The sequence below is a fragment of the Poecilia mexicana genome, unplaced genomic scaffold, assembly GCF_051168715.1.
Source record: "Poecilia mexicana isolate PSO_F unplaced genomic scaffold, ASM5116871v1 scaffold_3, whole genome shotgun sequence".
Lineage (NCBI taxonomy): Eukaryota > Metazoa > Chordata > Actinopteri > Cyprinodontiformes > Poeciliidae > Poecilia > Poecilia mexicana.
The window spans coordinates 9,322,398-9,340,370 of record NW_028263372.1 but is presented as its reverse complement, the minus strand read 5'-3'; the positions used below and the strand labels follow the sequence as shown (position 1 = coordinate 9,340,370).

Genomic DNA, 17,973 nt, shown 5'->3' with positions numbered 1-17,973 from the left:
AAGTTAATCATTACCATTTGCATGATTTGTCTTTTTTTTTCTTTCCAAAACTAGTAGCGATGGTTACCAGACCAAAGCACCAGACAAAATCTATTTAAAAAACTCCAATTTACCTGACTTCAGAAGTGAACGTATTATTGAATAATAAGGATGCACGATGTATCGAAATATCAGTATCGGCCATTTTTAGCATATTGGTGTCCGTCCAATTAGTAAAACTGGCCAATATCAACAATAGCTCCATTTCTACCTTGTTTCAGTCAGTGCATGTGTTTGTAGAAGGACGAGGAATTGGTCATGTGATGTTTGTTTGGTCGCGGGACAGTAACAGTGAGGTGTTTATGGCAACATTATTTTTCAACATCAGTATTGACCCAAATTTTCAGATAGATGAAAACAGGGTCAAATATCTTTGAATCCATCTGTTTTGCGAAAGGCCTCAGAACTTTATTAGGGAACATGAGTGAAGAAACACCATGAGGACCATGGAAGTTTAAAGAAGGGATGGGTTTTAAAACAGAAAAATGTTCAATTCATTATCCAAAAACAGAGTATGGCACGGCACCAGATTAGTCTATTTAATAAAATCCTATTAAAACACATTGAAGTTTACGCTTTGCATGTTTAATGCAACACATCAGCACAATATTTCTTTCACATATTCCACTTACTGAACAAAAAAATGCTGTTTCCCATAACCCTGATGTAATTTTACAGACCTTTCTGAAGATACTGTCATATCCTGGCTCTGCATTCAGGAGGCTTTCGATGTCGCTGCCAGAGTCTCTGTGAGCGGACGAGGGACAGCTGGTGGAACTGCTGGTTCTGCGGGGTAAACTGGGGAACGCCGAAGACGTCGAGGATTCTGAAAAGCACAGCGATATCTAGTTTGAACACCTCATGGGATGGAAATAAAGACAGAAATGCTGTGTGGTGAATAGTTTCCTGAAGGGATCAAAAAAACAAAAACCACAGAAGCAACAAAAATGCACATTTTGGCAATGGAGGAGGAAAATCTCCGACGAAACCAGAAAAGGATTTTCTCAGTCTTCAGCAGTTAAACTGAAATGCTCAATGCTGTCAAAACAGGGTTTTTTTTTTTTTTAGTTGTTGTTTCTACAGCGTAAGCAGTGAAGACACTTCTAGCAAGCTGAGGTGGTGAGAAAAGCCTTTGGGATCGATGGCTAACCGTCCTAAATGAAGCCGTCTGTGCTGCACTGCTAACAACCTTCGCTTGTGCTCCTTAAAAGCTCTGAGGTCAAAAACTAAAAGAAAAAACCAAGTCAGGGAAAATGACAACACTCTGAAAAACAGAGCAACAGCAGAACACTTGTTGAACTTCCTGTAGTGCTTTTTATAAACGTTGTAGGTTAGAAAAAGCCATGCAATTTAGAAATGTTCATGTTGACAGTCACTACTTCAATTAAATTTATCACAAACAGTTTCAAATTCCCCCCCAAATTTCAAACCCGGCGCTTAATGACTACATTCAGCTCCACTCATTAAGCTACAGTGGCCTTAAACCAACATGGCTTTTTAACAGTAGCCCACAGTAAGCCTTTTTTTTAAAGGTTTACACCCACCATTACTCCTAACCCCTTATTGAACCACAAATAAGCATGTCTAGAAGTCAACACACAATTCACAGCTCCTCCAGCACCAAGGTCCTGCAGTGGTGGACGGGGAGTGTGTTTGCACGGTTTTCTGTACATGTAGGGACATGTACTGATAGTGTCCCAGGCCAAACTGGAAGAGGAAGCTTGATACACCAGCAGGCTTTCTTTAGCCAGCAGCCAGGAACAGCTGGATGAGGTCATCCACCCAGTTTGTTGTTTTTGCGATATTCCAGATGCCTATTTGGAGCTAAAGATGTGGAAGTTTGTCTCTCGGGAACATTTTGCATTCAATGGACTCATGGCACAAGAGGAAGTAGCTTCTTATTTTTATTTATTTATTTTAAAAAGTGTCTGTGTGCTCATCCTTCAGGATGTGGAAATAAGCTTAAAGCTGCTAGGCATATTTTTTTTATTTTTTTGCCTTTTTTATTGCCTTTGGAACAACATGTCATGTTTCACTATTTTTGATGTTTTAGCAAGATGATCATCTTGACAGTCTACTTTATGTAAAACAGACTTCTCTTCACATATCTCTGTGGTGACATCACAAAAGGCAACTTTTTCAAAGAAGAGAAACAACCAATCAGAGCTAGGAGGTGGGCCTTAGCACTGTCAATCTCCCTTGAATGCACCAGCTCATCTGGTCCACCTCCACCCTTTAACACTACAGCTTCTTCCTGTAGAAGAGTCTGCCGTGAATGCTAGGCTAGTTAGCATAGCCACTGATGATGGTGGATAAACAATTTTCCTGTAATAATAAGTTGTTTGTCTACCATTAGCACACTGAACAGCAATTACACAAGGTTGACTGACAGCGCTAAGACCCTCCTCCTTTAATGTTTTTGGTTGGGAGACCTGACCAATAATAGCTCAGGGACGAGGTGAAGGGGAGAAATCTTTTCACAGATTATAAGTGTCAGTTTACACTTTCACAACAAAAAAAATATGCTTTATATATGTAAAAGTTACATACTGCAGCTTTAAACCATCAAGATTCAGAGCTGCAAACACAGCCAGCTGCTGTAACATCTTTGCAAAGTAAGGCACAAAAACATGAAACCTTGAATAGCAATGTCTAAAATATTCCAACTGTATACTCTCCATGAAACCTTAAATTTGCACACTGGCAGATTGACAAGTAGCGCCTACATAAACCTAAACATTCAGGCCTGACTGGAGGGAGGTTCGGATAAAGAGGAAAGGAGAGGTCAATGTTGTCTTTAACATCCCACTATAGTCTGAAACACAAACTGCTCAGTTATCAGATGCATAGCTCATCAATATTTGGTTAAAACACCATTAAACAGACCAGTGGTTAATAACATCCATTACTTTTACAGCAGGTGGTCTTGATTTCATCTCGTTTCCAGTTCAGCTCATAACAATCTTACTTTTTTAGATAATGAGAAGTCTTACTCTGACCTTTAATTCCATGTTGGCATATGATTTTTTTTTTCCTACCGAGCAGCGTGTGTTTGAAAACCTTTCTGGCCTTTATCCGGTAAAAGCTGGTGGGGACGCCAGAGCACACAGCGTGTTTGCTACAGACTCCACCAACTCACACCTGTTCACCAAAACTAGCAGAGGACTGTGAGCTCTGACAGCTGTCTTCCTCCCGCTGCTCTAAACAGAGTCCACAACACACACACACACACACACACACACACACACACACACACACACACACACACACACACACACACACAGCAAAGAAAGGACAGAGAGAACAGGTGGAAAACGCTCCGATGCGTCTGTGGGTGGTGGAGGTTGCTGCTGAATGTGAAGCTGCTCACACACCTGTGAGCACTGCATTAAATCAATATGGAGTAATAGAAACATGAAGCCTTTTACTGAATTGTTGTGTGTAGGCATGTCCAACTTTTACATGGTGATAGTTACGTACTTGAAAACTAAGGTTAGGTTAGGGATTTATTCAATGCCTTTGCTAAAGTCTGTCAATCTAAATAAAAACAGCCATAATTTAACATTCAGTAAGTCAATAAGCAGAGGAATAAATGTTGCTTTTATGTTTTGCATCGTGTCAGATTTATGTGTAAACTCGATTAACTTGTTGGTAGTTTGTTTTATTTAATCAAGGTTTTCTTTTTGTAAGAATTCTGTACAAATCAATGCAAGTATTCAGATCTGACAGAAGTTAAGGAGTTTTTAGTTAATTTTGAGAAGTTACGCTAAATAAAAATTGCAATTAGAGGTGGATGATATGGACTTAGCATTTTATTATCATATTTTGTGGTACTATTGAGATCACGATAAAAATTATGATGGAAAACTTTTTTTTTTTTTTTAAGGTAACAGCAATCAGAGCGTCACAAACAAATACGGCTCTTGATAAACGTTCCCATTTTAAATTGGCTTCTTCAGGATGGCACTCACTTACAGAGGTGTGATTTATAATACTAAACTGCACACAGTAACTACATTTAATCATATTTTCAAATTTACTGATGTTTGTGGAACAAATTGTGGAGAAAATAGTAAAAAACAACATTTCCAATAATGTCAGTTTATGGTACTTTGTATGTTTTAATACCACTAATGGAAATCTATAAATGTTTTAACAATAAATCAAAACATCTTATTGTGATAAGAAATGTTCAGGACAAATGACAGACAATGCTATAAATGTCCAAGCCTAATTACAATAAATACGATACAAATTAATTTAAAAATACCAGTCAGTGCACATGATTTGTTTGGTCACAAAACAGCTTTTTTATTTCCTGTTGGCTAGGTAAAAATAAAATCAATAAAATCAGATGAAATCAAAAGCTGTGGATTAATTTTCATTTTCTCTCTCTGCCAGCCTACACTTTCTTGTTTTTTTTTTTTTTCTCTTTTGCAGTTAGTGAAACATCCTGCTGAATGTACACGGGGCTGTGTTCTGCAGCTCTGTGTGTTTTATGCACATCTAAATTCCAGTCAGCATGTTGAATTAAAAAACAGGTGAGAAGTCGAAAAGCCACTGGATGTTTCTGTGGAAGCTTTGAGCAGAAACTGATCCTAATCAGTTAGTGATCTTCCTGCTGCTCCCTACAGAATTTGCTGTATCATACATATAAAGGCTGCACTACATTTGCCAGTGAATAAAGTAACATGAATAAAAAAAAAACCCAACTGTTTCAGAGGTTTGATTAAAAAAAAAAATTAAACGTGGTCTAAATATTTTTATTGAACAGAAAAAAAGAGCAGGAAAGTTAGCAACTGCTGTTTTTACTAATTAATTAAGGATGCCTGATATATCGGTACCAACATCGGTATCGGACCTTTTAGTCATTTTTAACATGTCGGTATCTGTCCGTTGACCGCTGGACACAGGCACCAGCACCTCTTGCAGCACCCACTAGCGATAAGCGTGTACAATAATGGATGAGATGGATGAATGGTAAATACTGGTTAAAAGTCACAATATTATTGGATATTGATATCGCTACATCTTTTCATATTGAGGTATCCCTATTGGTAATGTTATAATATCTATAACATTAATTCTTCATTTTAATTTTTGACATGCAAATGCTACATTCAGTAGTGGTTTTAAGATTAAGACTAATCTCTGGCCAGACACAAGTCAGAACATCAAAACTTCTTAAGCCAGCTGTCTGACAATGCACAGCAACAGGTGAGGGAGGGGCAGCTTTGTTCACCACATCACTTTTTTATGGCATTCCATTAAAAATTCTTTAAACTGTAGGAGATGGAATATTTTAGGAGTTTTAAGACCATAACTTTTAAAATTCTTGGTTGAACTTAATATCAGTAATCACAAATTTAACATTAATCTATGTTAAACTAAAGGTTTGTTTGTTGTCTGCAATGCTTCGCTTTTTGACAGCCGGACTCTCCACTGCTGCACAACTAACATTACTGAATAAAACTGAGCTGAACAGGACACAGCCTCGCCCAGAAAAGAAGGAATATCATGGAACATCCCAATCAGCGGCGCAACAAGATGACTCAGTGTAGACCAGGAAACCGCAACACAACCTGGCAGGATCCCAGCCTCGGTTGCTCCGGCAAAGAAAAGAGCCAGTAATAAAGTGTCAGGGGAGACACTGCTCCGCGTTCACTCCGAAACAACAAACACGACCTGTCCTACACAGAAGTGAAGAAACTTTGGTTGTTTGTTCCTGTTTCCCTGACTCTCTGTTTGTGAAATTGCGTCTGTGAATGTCTAATGTCTAAGGCAGTCCTTCACCATTGTAATTAGGTTTTCAACAAACTTCATTAGTTGCTCAGAAGTCCACTTTCTGTCACGAGAGTTGAAACAAATATTGAGAAAATCTGAATTTCTTTGGACATTTCATTTATCATTTCACACAATGGCCCAAATTATTCGCACCCCATAGTTTTTTTATTCTGATGTGATATGACACAGGCATCTTTAAAAGCATGATAAAACAATGAAAAAGGTGGTCCAACCCCACGCCTTTTCTCTCATTGTGTCCTGAAGTTTATTCCTGTGCTGGACATTATTTAGTCCAGCATGTCTCAGAGAAACAGTGTTCAGAAGCACCAGATTTCAGGCGATTTGTTTCCTCTGGGTTACAACTGATGAATGATTTTTCATCCTCAGTCAGATTAGAGAAGCTGACTGCATTAAATGTTTCACTGCAGTAGCCTCAATGCCAATAATCAAAACAAAAGCATGTGAAAAGAAGAATATGCTTTGCTAGCTGTGACTGAGCTGAGGTATTCTCAGGAGGATTGCTGTTGTATTTAACACACTGCTGTATGAATCTGGACTGATTGTGATTAATTGCTGACTGGAGCAGAACATTAAATACAGTAAGATCATGATCAGCAGGTAAGGAAAAAGAAACAGTCAGCGCTGCTGAGCTCCTGTGCATAACAGTTCATAGAAGGCGAGGGTTTTCCTGCATGCAGGATAGAGTTATGTCAAATACTAAAAACAGATTTAAGGATAAGGAAACTAGGCATTCAGAAGGATTTCTGCACTGGTGCTCTCTACATTGGGCTTTTTAGGCACTGGGATTTTTCAACTGGACATCTAGAAAGCACAGTACATGAGGGGATAATGAACACAAGATGGGTGTGTTCCGGAGGAATTCAGCATACACCCATCAAAATTCTTCCTTATAAAACATTTTGTTGTAAACCGGCAAAGATGAGCCGCTTCTGAGATTCTTCTGGCCATTTATGAATCACCAGGGCAGACGGTGTTATCCCATAGAGTTCAATCAATCAAGCTTATTTGCGTAGCACATTTCAGAAGGAAGGCGGTTCAAAGGCAGTTCACATCATAAAGACACGTACTGTCAACAATTGAGAAACCAGTGAAAAAACATTACATTTTGACGACAGCCTCTAAGTTTTGTAAACTCTCATAGTTGTGAGTTTACAAAAAAAAAAAAAAAGGCGGCGGCGGCAGTGCAGGAAGACGGAAGATATTGTGTGAAATTGACGTCAGGATTTACCTACACCATACTTCTCCAAAACAATTACGGCGGACGAAGCGATCCGGTTTCTAGGTTACACAAACTCTTGCTCTTCTTATGGAAACGATTCCTGAGTCTCGTTTATGTTTGTAAATTCTGCGGTTGGCGAGTTACGCGAAGCGTACGTCATCACTGCATCACTCCTCTGAAGGCGGACCTCTGTCGGTTCTTAAACAAGTCAGATGATGCAGGCCTGACTTGTGACAACCTCGATTGGCATATGATTGCAGTATCAGAGGTACCAGCTGACTTTAATATGTCTGACTGCATTGTTGTGTTCACAAAGTGCATTAAGATGGCAGAAAGGCGCTTTAATCACACCCATAAGTGTTTTGTGAAAGCCATTCTGCACAGTATTACGCCGGACAGTAGGATTTCATTTGTAACTACATATAATTTAAGCTGCCATTTGGAGACAGTACCTCAGTCGGCACTCATATTTGGCAGCTACAATATGAAATTAAAGAGATAACATTTGCAGAGATCTTGTTTGCGTAAGAAATCCATTTTTGAGATGCTGTTGCTTTAAGGTTCAGAGAGAAATATGTCTTTAGTGACAAATTGTGTGGGAGAGGCCAGAAGAACAATGAACAAATGTATATCACGACTGTTTCCATCTGCCAAACTATCAACGTTCATTTGTTCAAAACAATTAATTAAATTCATGGTTCCATAAATCACACGTGGAACTTCTCCTATAATCATTGCTGTGCCCAAATCCTTGCCAGCATTTGATGAATGAGGCTCAGTGTGAATTTGTTTCAGAGTTAAAATAAATAAATAAATCTAACATCTAAACCTTAATCTTGATTCAGGACACTACAAATTACTTTCCCAGAGTCAATTACACTGACCTCGACACTGATAAATGACACCCCAGTGATTTTCCGCTATACAACCTCAATTAAAGTGAAGTGAAACTTTATCTTTGCTCCTAACCAAGCATCTTTAATAACAACCAGGTTGCACGCGTTGAGTGCATTCATCGATAACACGCTTTTGGGGCTCCAGAGAAATGAGGACATTAAGGCGGAGGATGCATAAAGCTAAAATTGTTCGTGGTTACTAGCAACCATCACCACTAACCAATTAGGAGTGGGACTCCCTTCTCTGCTTAAGATGTATGGAAATGACAAATGACTGGAGAAATAATAATAATAAAAAAAGAGATAAAACCAGAACACTACACATTTTGTTCTCCAGGTAAACCATATTTCATGCACTCCATCGAAGACAATCTATTTTATGTGTGCCAGTATTTTAATCCACAACATAAGAGCTAAAGGAAAAAGACTTCTGATGCCTGAGCAAAAGGACTTTAGTATCGTTTCCATTTGGTCGCTCAAAGATGCTCCGTTTGTCATAGCTACAAATGATGAATGCCAGTGTAACGTTACTAATGTTGATCTGAATGATACAATCCCATGAAAGCATACTCAGTTTAATAGACTGCTAGATATTTTTGGCAAATGAGGCGGTGTACTACGTAAAGGGGAAAGAAAGGGCTGATGTTTTTTGTTTTTAAGTATTGTATCCAAGTCTTCCATCATGGGCAGATTGCGGATTAGCTTGAAGTTGGCAGAGGGACTTCCTCTCTGTTATTACATCACCAAATAAATAAGGCAGAAAGGCTGAGGGGAAAAGATTTCCACCAGGAAGGGAGTATTATTGTCCAGCTGCTGCAGAGGAAATCAACCTTTACCCTCCCTTCTATTTTACCTCTGCCTGACATCTCTACTGCTCTCTTTAGCTTTCTCTTCCCACTGCTGCTTTCGTTATTATCACACTGACTCACATTTTGATTGTTTTCCTTCACAAATAAAGGACTGTTTGTCCTTTTTTTTGTAATTTACACTGTGTGAGCAAACTTACCAGGCCAATAACATATTTTTTGTCTTTTTGTCATTTGTCAAGTACTTATGTTATGCACAACGGTTCTAAAGTTTAAGAACCAAATAAAAACTCACTGAATCCTTGCCTTCAGGTGAGCTACTGTGCAGATTACACCGTCTTCTTTATTGCAACAAAATTAAGCTGAAATGCAGAAGCAGTGTGTGAAAGACTTGGGTCTGCTTGTCGAATAACCTTTAGCAGCAGCAACAACTTTAATAATAACCAAGTCTCACCACTGTGAATTTTCACCTCCTCTCAACAAACAATTGATGTCTGCAGTCATAATTTTATGCACGCCTTTGTCACAGTCAGACAGCCTCGCATTAGACGTGAGAATGTTTTGGTGCAAAAAAAAAAGGGGGTCATGATTGGCAGGAAGTGCAAGTATTCTGCGGGTGCAATCGCACCACCACCACTGCCGCCGTGCATAACAGCTGGTATGAGGTGCTTTTGTTCATACACTTTGGTTTTCACCAGAATGTGGAATTATACAGTGGACCCTCGATTATTTGCAGCGTAGCATTTGATTTTTCTGTTTAAGGCAACTTCTAAATATTTAGTTGAAATTTTATCAATTTGCAGATTTTTTTTCATTTTTATCTACAGCATATGCCAAAAATTCCAAAGAAAATGTATCTTGGAAAATGCAATGCTACTTAGCATGCTGTAAGCTCATGTTTGCAAAGCGGCCAATCCTGCAGTGCTATGTTATTATTTAATGTTACTGATTGGCTGTACACCCAATAGCAGAAATAAGGAAAACTGTAAATGTTAGTTTCTTTGGTAGCGCTAACACAGTTTCTACTCTGCATATTGTGAATATGTGTTTGAACTGCTTTAATAGGCAGTAATATTTATAAATATTAGTGAGATCTCTATACTACTCCATAATGCATTTTTGCGCCAAACTATGAAACCATTCATATTTTATACAGACCTATTGCCTGCTTTGAATTTTGCTTATAGATCAACAATTCAGTCTTGTTTGTTCAAACAACTTTTAATTTCCACAAAAAAAAAAAAAAAAAAAAAGGTTGTTCAGATGTACTTTTGCTGATGTAAGCCATGATGCCAACTTTCCTATTTCAGTAACAAATGTATGAGCAATATAAATAAATAATTTGGTTACATCAAGGTTATAAAAAGGTATAGTTTTAAAACCTCTAATATTTTTCTCCAACGATCTAAAGTCCCTTTAATGAGAGGCCAGAGGAAGTGCTGGAATGATTGTTGTTTTCTGCAGCAAACTGAAGCATTGAATAGCCCCTCCCCCACCCGTTGATGCACACTTCAGGTCAATTAGCTGAAAACTACTATAGATTTCTTCCAGGTTTTGACATCAGGGTGTATTTCCATTGAAAATAGACACATGTTGCAGATTACTGTAACAGCAGACCCCATATTTTCTGTTATAACTTAAATTAAAAACTATTAGATGAAATTGTGGATTATTATATAAACATTTAATACTATTTTTGCTGTGGGTTATCATACCATGAGAATGATACTGGCCTATTCACAGTCGGATCTAGCTGAGAGTTTGACGCAGTCTCTCTCTTTTCTTTTTTTTTTAAACACCAAGCGAATGAAGAAACACGACCATGAGAAATGGGAAGTGTCAGCCTAAACTAGTGCTGAATGTAAGGCATAAGAAGTCGAGTCACCGTGGAGACATGTTTCCCCATGAGCCACTTACTGTTACTTCAACTATTGCCTCGACTTCTGCTGGGTTTACATCACATCTCTTCCTACAGTCCTGCTTCATCTTCAACTTTCTCTAAGTCTAATGAAATTCAGCTCTCTTCAAGTGCGTGCATAAATAATCCCAACACCATCACCCCCGTGGAGCCAGCTAAATAATGCATTCCATTCTTCTCGTGCACGTTGCATGCAGTAACATACCAAAAAAAAAAAAAGCAGGAAAAACTCAGCAGCACATCACAATGTTTTCAGTGAAAACAGTGCTTGAAAAGGAAAGAAAATGTCAAGATATACACAAAAAGGAAATATATGCACTATTTAAAAAATGCACTTTTAAATGACAAAACGAATGAAGGCGGTCTCACAAAGCGCTAACTGCTGTTAGCACAGGACTTTGCCTGGTGAGCCGAGAGTAAAAAGGTATTCTACGAAGATATGATGGTGAGGGCTTTAAGTTTCACACCATGTATCCATGTTTAGTTCTCTTATTTTGAAGGTAGAAGGAAGTAGTTCTCAAGTTGTGTTAAATAAAGTAAAAACTTCAGCTCAGTCTGGATAACAATACTGAGTAAAGTGCCAACCACTCCGACTGATTATATTACATTTAATATAATGTGGTGAAACAAAAATTTTGTACCCAAAATAATTATCAGGTATTATTGATAAAGTGACTAAAGTAACTAAAGATTTATTGTTATGAATTTGGACTGCCTTTGATCATCTGTAGTTCAGAATCTAAAATACTAATAGATTTTTTCTCAGAAGAAACAATCTATTTGCAAAAACACATTTTTGATGTTTTTAATCACATCATAACCACCTTAGAATTAAATTAGCACAAAAATCACACTACGTAGTCTTGTCAAACATGGACTGGATTATCTTATTATCAAATCCAGATTCTTTAAAACACAGTTTGTGATTTCTGAAATATTATAGAAACAAACTAAGAGAGGGGTGGGTGTTGGTTTCTAAGAAATGTAGCTAAAATCTCATCTCCTTACTGTGAATACAACATTGTATCTCATCTTATCTCCTGAGCTGGAGGCCGCTTGCATGGAAAGAAGACCTAAGGAAAATTTGATGTTTACCCAACTCAAAGGTTGTTGCTTTGATCTGAACACCCAAAAACCACCAGCATATGAAAAAGTCTCAGCTTAGTGTTTTTGAACATCTATGTTGTATTTATCTGCCTTCATTTCCTCTTCTGAGACGCAAAAAAAAAATGGCCATACTGACTGGGCTTTCTGTTTTTTTTCTCTTTTTTTTAAGTTATGTTCTAGGAAACCTATGCTCTCTAAAAACTGTGCCTTCGCTTTGTCTAAGCGATAGACTGAAAAGCGGTCAAGTTGCACATCTAAATTTCGAAAGGATGAGCATCTAAGCTGAAAACACCCACATCTTAAACAGAGCAGCAAGCTTATAGAAATATTTAAAACTTCACAACTAAACAAAAGCATAAAAAATACCAACAGTAGGCAATCTTTCTAAAGTGATGGAGAAAACTGGAGCCTCCTGAAGCTCTTACCTGAGTGCTGAGGGTTGCAAGTCTGGTGGAACGACGCCTCTCTGTCTCGGTGGATCTGCAGAAACAGGAAGACACTGAATCAGCCTCATCATCATGTGACCGTCACCCACAAAGAAATAATGATGCAGAACAATATTGTCTGCTAAAGAGAGCGCTGCTGCTGTGTGTCCAGAACGAGAGGTGAACGTAAATGACGCGGGTGTTCGTGGGACTTCGTGGGACTCTGTGGTTCCTCTCGGGGGGCTGGGATCTTCGTCTGGGCCACAGAGGAAGTTACTTGAAAAAGTTCCAACATTTTTCTCCGCTCAAAACACGCCGCTGCTCAGATACGCACGAGCGGCCTGTTTGAGATGTGCGGTCACAATGCTGTTGCTCTGCTTCCTTTGTGGGATTAATGTCTACACAACAGCTGCGGTGGTGTGTGTGTGTGTGTGTGTGTGTGTGTGTGTGTGTGTGTGTGTGTGTGTGTGTGTGTGTGTATGTGTTACGGAGAGAAAGAGAGACAGCAGGTCACCACAGCTAACTCAAAAGCTAGCCGGCTTCAGAGAAGCTTCCTAACTTTTAATGAACGCCGTCCATGGAAGGGAAATAAAACTGCTCCCACTTTGAGCTGCTTCCTACTATAAATATCACCAAATCCCTTCTTTTTTTTTTTTTTTTTTCATTTCAACCCTCTTTGCCACTGGTTGTTGAGCTGACAACTACACAACAAAAGCATGACCTGTTAATCTGATATCTGCGAACAGAGACGCTTTTATTATTATTCTCGTCTTCGTTACTGCTTTTCTCTTTGCTCTGTTCCAGTCTTTTAGCTCGTTTCCTCCCCTCCTTAATTCGCCCCATTTAGCTTCCACCCCCGGTAAGCTCACGCTAAGTCTGGCTCAGATCAGCAAGCTTTAGCGTTAGTCTTTAAACTTGCCCGTACAGAAACAGAGCCTTGAGTTGGGAATAAACAGCTTTATGATCTGAAGGCCACGTCCTGTTTTCATCTGGGAAAACAAAAGGTGTTGGTCCAACACAAGTCGGATCGAATTTCACTCACTGACTGTTGGCACGCCAAGAACTTTAATGGACTCTGGAGCGTTTATTCAGAGCCGGTCCAAGATTTTATGGGGCCCGAAGAAGAGATGAATTTGGGGACCCTCTTCCTCTCTCTGAATCTATTCACTTGACGTAACTGCCTGCAGTTTGGCCGTCACATTTTTGACACAGTCAGGTGTCCAGAGTCTGTGACAGAGTATTTGGGCCAGGCTAAGATGTTTTTTTTTTATTTTGTTTTTTTTTTAATTACGAGAATAAAGTCATAATATTCAAAGAATACGATAAATAAACAATGATAAAGTTTAAATAATACGAGAAAAAAGTTGTAATAATGCAAGATGTAGTTAGAATATGAGGACAAAGTCAACATAATGCAAGAATAGTAATATGGGAATAAAGTTGTGAAAAAAAATAGTCATATTACAAAATAAAGTTAGAAAAATATGAGAATAAAGTTGGAATGATATGAGAATAGTTTTTGAAAAATGAAAATAAAGTCATAATGTTGCAAGAATTTAGTCATACAACAATAAGGTTGAAATATTACAAGAAAAAAGTTGTAATAATCAGAGAATAAAGTCAATATAATATCAGAAAAAAGTTGCGATAAAATGAGAACAAAATCATGTCATAATAAAGCAAGGATAAAGCTGTAATAATGTGAGAACAAAGTCATATTACCAAAATAAAGTGGTAATATTAGCACAATTAAGTAGTAATTTTCTGAGAATTCTAACACAAAAAATAATAATAAAAAAATCTTCTTGTTATACTTTCGTATCAGTCACACAAATAAGAAAATACTTAACATTTCAATGCATCAGCATCAAATTATTATCCGTTTCGAAACGATTGAGCCAACGACTTCGTCCATGTCGAAGAATGAGCCTGTAAAATTTAGTCTTTAATCTGCTAATGTTATGACTGCATTCTTGTAAAACTACGACTATTCTCATAACTAAAAAACAAAACGATGTTTTGTCTGGAACTAGTACTCCATCATAAGAGTCCTTGTGCACAAAGTGTAGAAAAAATAGTCAGAAAAAAATGCAACTGCAAAAAAAAAAAAAAAGAAAATCAAGTGCATCTGTAAGAATGCGAGCCACAGATGGAATAGTCCGGAGGCACTGAGAAGATTTATTCACCAATTTCCACTCTGAGACGAAATAAAGTATATTTTTATTGATTGTGACATGTTCCTATTAAGTTGGAGGGTTTCTATATTTCAAGCTCAGAATATCTATGAGGAGATTATTTTGGAGTAGAAGAAATATTTATGCACAGACAAGATATTTTAGACTTGTGGATCATACAGACTGACGTCTTACTTAAGGTTAATATGTTCCTAGCAAATAGTCTGAGTACAGAAAAGCCCTCAAGTCAAAGCAACGACATTGAGACATCTCACCTCTGGACAAAGATATTAAAGACCAGGGTGAAGCTTTTACAGAAAGAGAATCTCCTGTTTTATGATATATGAATTAAACATTGGACTGTGGATGATGGGCTAGGATGTGTGTGCGTGTAAACATGCACAATTCTGATGCAGAAAATTGAGGGTCAAAGAGGCAAAGATGGATTTAAGTTGAGATAGCCTCAAGTAAAAGAGGCTGGGAGCGCCTAGTGAAGCACATTTATCTGATTGATTGATTAATCAAGAGTTTTTCTGACAGTTGGGAAAAAAAGGAATTGAAATATTTGCATCTTTTCACACGTTTCTAATATTGTATAAAGGAGGCTTATAAGTGGTTCAATGAAAAATCTGCCAGAATGTGCCAGTTTTTTTTTATACCATCAGATCAAAAGATTAACCAATTTCTAAAATAACCGTTACCAAATATGTACCTGGTGAACTATGTACTTATTTCCACCATTCGTCTTTGCAAACTTATTTCTGTACAGCTGCAGTTTTTAAAAGCAGTTGGTGATGGCATGGATAGATGTAGAGTCTTACTTCTTTTTTTTTCACGTTCGACAGTTTTTATGTTTTACAAGGTTTGCCACGGATTTCCCATGGATTTTCATCAGATATTGCAAAAAAAAACATATAAATAACCAAGACCGGATGAGAGACTCGGCACTACCAGGAAGGTCAACTCCAGTGGGGGTTTAAGAAACTAACCCTCTGCTCTCCCAGCGCACGCTATCGACTAGCCCACTGACCCATAGAAACACTGAGCTCTGTTGTCCAGGCCTGGGAGGAGAGCTAGAGCCTTTACACTTTAGCTTTCCTGCAAACACACACACATACATAAAACACTGCTACCTTAAACCTGTTCAGCAGAGCCACATGATAAAAGCTTGATTGTGTTGCCTTGGCTCCTTCATCAAGTCTCACATGCATACAACAAATCCCACACACTTAGATGCAGATTCTTTTTTTTTTTGTTTTTTCCCCCCCTTTCCCTCGCAGCTGTGTTCAGATATCAAACAGGGCCTGCTGAGGGAGAACAAACACGCTGACGAGGAAAGATTAGCTGGTCACAGAGGGCTTCGGTACACACACACAAAGGTGAAAGATGTACTGCAAATGCTTGCGCAGGTTCCGGTTGCTGCTTGCTGCAAAAGGGGCCAGTGTGGATTAACCTCATCAGGGAAAGTGGAACTGGAATGTTAGACACACTCAAATGAGGTATGGATGCTAAAATAAGATACGTTTACAGAAAGAACAGAATCGGAAGATTTTTGGCGCTGAATGAACTGGAATGAAATGTACACCTGTGAATGGGTCGGAGCGCGGAGAAACCAAAAACTGATCCCTCTTTATTTTGGCTGAGTTGATGGAATAAAAATGTATGGCTACTATTAAAGGACACAGCTGAGAAGGCAGTTAATAAAACCCCTCGGATTTCACGTCATTAACTTCTTGATTCTTTTCCTTTGATTTCAACTTCTTGAATAAAACATCTTCAACATAGCTAACTATCACAAACAGGGTTTCTGCAGGTCTCACCAACTCAAAATTAAGACTTTAAAACCTTTTTAACACCATTATGTATGAAACTTACAACAACAATGCACAAAACAAAACTGCACACAGATACATGTATATCTATATATGGAAATCCATATAAAACTATTGAAGAAAAATTGTTATTTGTGAGATTAACTATAGGTCGATATTGTTTAACGTAAACATGCCAATTTTTTTCAAACATGCTTTTCGATAAGTTTTTGTGCAAGGATGAGGTGATTTTTTTTTTGGGCTGTAATGAAATGTAATTAACATGCAGATGTTACTACTGACGAAAAAGAGGAAGACGGCGACACGAATAGGAGAATGTAGGCAGGGCATGTGTTTTATTAATTTATTTCATGATGAACAAACTTATTCAAGCGTGAATGATTAATCACAACATAATATAAACAAGAAAAAATTTAAGACCCGTGAGTTTTAAATGTATTAAATTCAATTTCTGAATCCATTTAAGACATTTTAAGCCTTCATTTCAGATGCATGAATTTAAGAGTTTTTAAGGATGCATGGACACGCTGATGAAGAAAAGCGGAAATAAAGCAGGATTATTTTCAGGACTTTGTGATCAATAGAGTCTCGAAGCCTCGGCCAGTGAGGCCTGCAAAACAACGAGTCAGTCAGTGATGGAGCCGATCACCCCGACTGCAGGCTGCCAGCCCGTACTCTGAGTCTTGTGCATATTTGTAGTGTCGGGGGAATCTAAACTGCACCCAGTAAAAACACATCTGGTTTAAAAATAAAAGACAGGCTGCTGAGTGAGTGTGTGTCTGCGTGTGTGTGTGGCAGAGCATGGAGAAGTTGGACTGCTGCCTTGTTTTCAAACAGGCGTGCAGCCAGAGAGGTTGTGCAGCACTGAAGGATGCCATGGCAGACAGCATGGCTGTTCCCAAGCCAGGCGTGTTTACGCGGCACGCTTTGATATGCGACGCTGGCGAGCAGCCGGCCTCGGAATGCAGTTATTCTCAGGTGAACCTGGGAAATGCACTTTCTGCACAGACTGACTTTTTTTCCCCCCTGAAATCATAAACAATAATAATTAGCATTACTCTATGAAAATCCCCCTCCTCTAAGTTGAAGTGATATGAAACATCTTGACTCTTTGTGTTCTCTTCTCTGCAGTTTTTGTTGTGTCCTGCTGACAGGCAGACGCTGAAACTGCAGGAGGAGCTGCTGCTCTGTAAGATGTTTGATTAGTCCAGAAGAGTGTTTATATGGATGCCAAGTGTCAAAATAACACCCACAGGAAAGTGCAACAAGGCAGACCTGGCTACTGTATCCATCATTGGGCAACAATGCTATGGCTGGTCAACATGAAATATTCTACACATTGTCCCAGGTACAAAATGCATCCTTTACTGGATGAACATCCCCAGAGTTCCCAGTCAATTCTTTTAAGCTAAACGATGGAACCTGCAGGTAGGAGGGAAGGAAAGATGGATGGAGAAAAGGACGGATTTGGAGAAGGAGATATAGATGGATGGACCAACAGATAAGAAAGACGGACAGGTGGATGGATTTGGAGGGAGTATGAACAGATGGACAGATTGGGAGAAGAGCGGATGGATGAATGAATGGATGGATGGGGAAAGAATGGTTGAATAGTTTGGTAGAAGGATGGATGGATGGACTTGGAGGGGAGATGGATGAATTGGGAGGAGAATAGATGGAAAGAAATGGTTTCATGTATGAATGGATGGATAGAGAAGGACAAATGAATGATGGATGGACTGAAAAGGGTTC

At 38.6% G+C, this 17,973-nt stretch overlaps 1 protein-coding gene across 5 annotated transcripts in view; it reads right to left on the bottom strand.

Annotated features, from left to right (window-relative positions):
* Positions 1 to 17,973, bottom strand: part of akap13a (A-kinase anchoring protein 13a) — a 127,201-nt gene that overhangs the window by 48,885 nt on the left and 60,343 nt on the right. For all 5 annotated transcript variants that reach the window (XM_088004136.1, XM_088004131.1, XM_088004134.1 and 2 more), the window contains exons 10-11: positions 12,216 to 12,270; positions 720 to 865 (exon numbers count right to left, since the gene is read on the bottom strand). In XM_088004136.1, the coding sequence (XP_087860262.1) occupies positions 720 to 865; positions 12,216 to 12,270 (201 nt within the window). The remainder of the gene's footprint in view (positions 1 to 719; positions 866 to 12,215; positions 12,271 to 17,973) is intronic.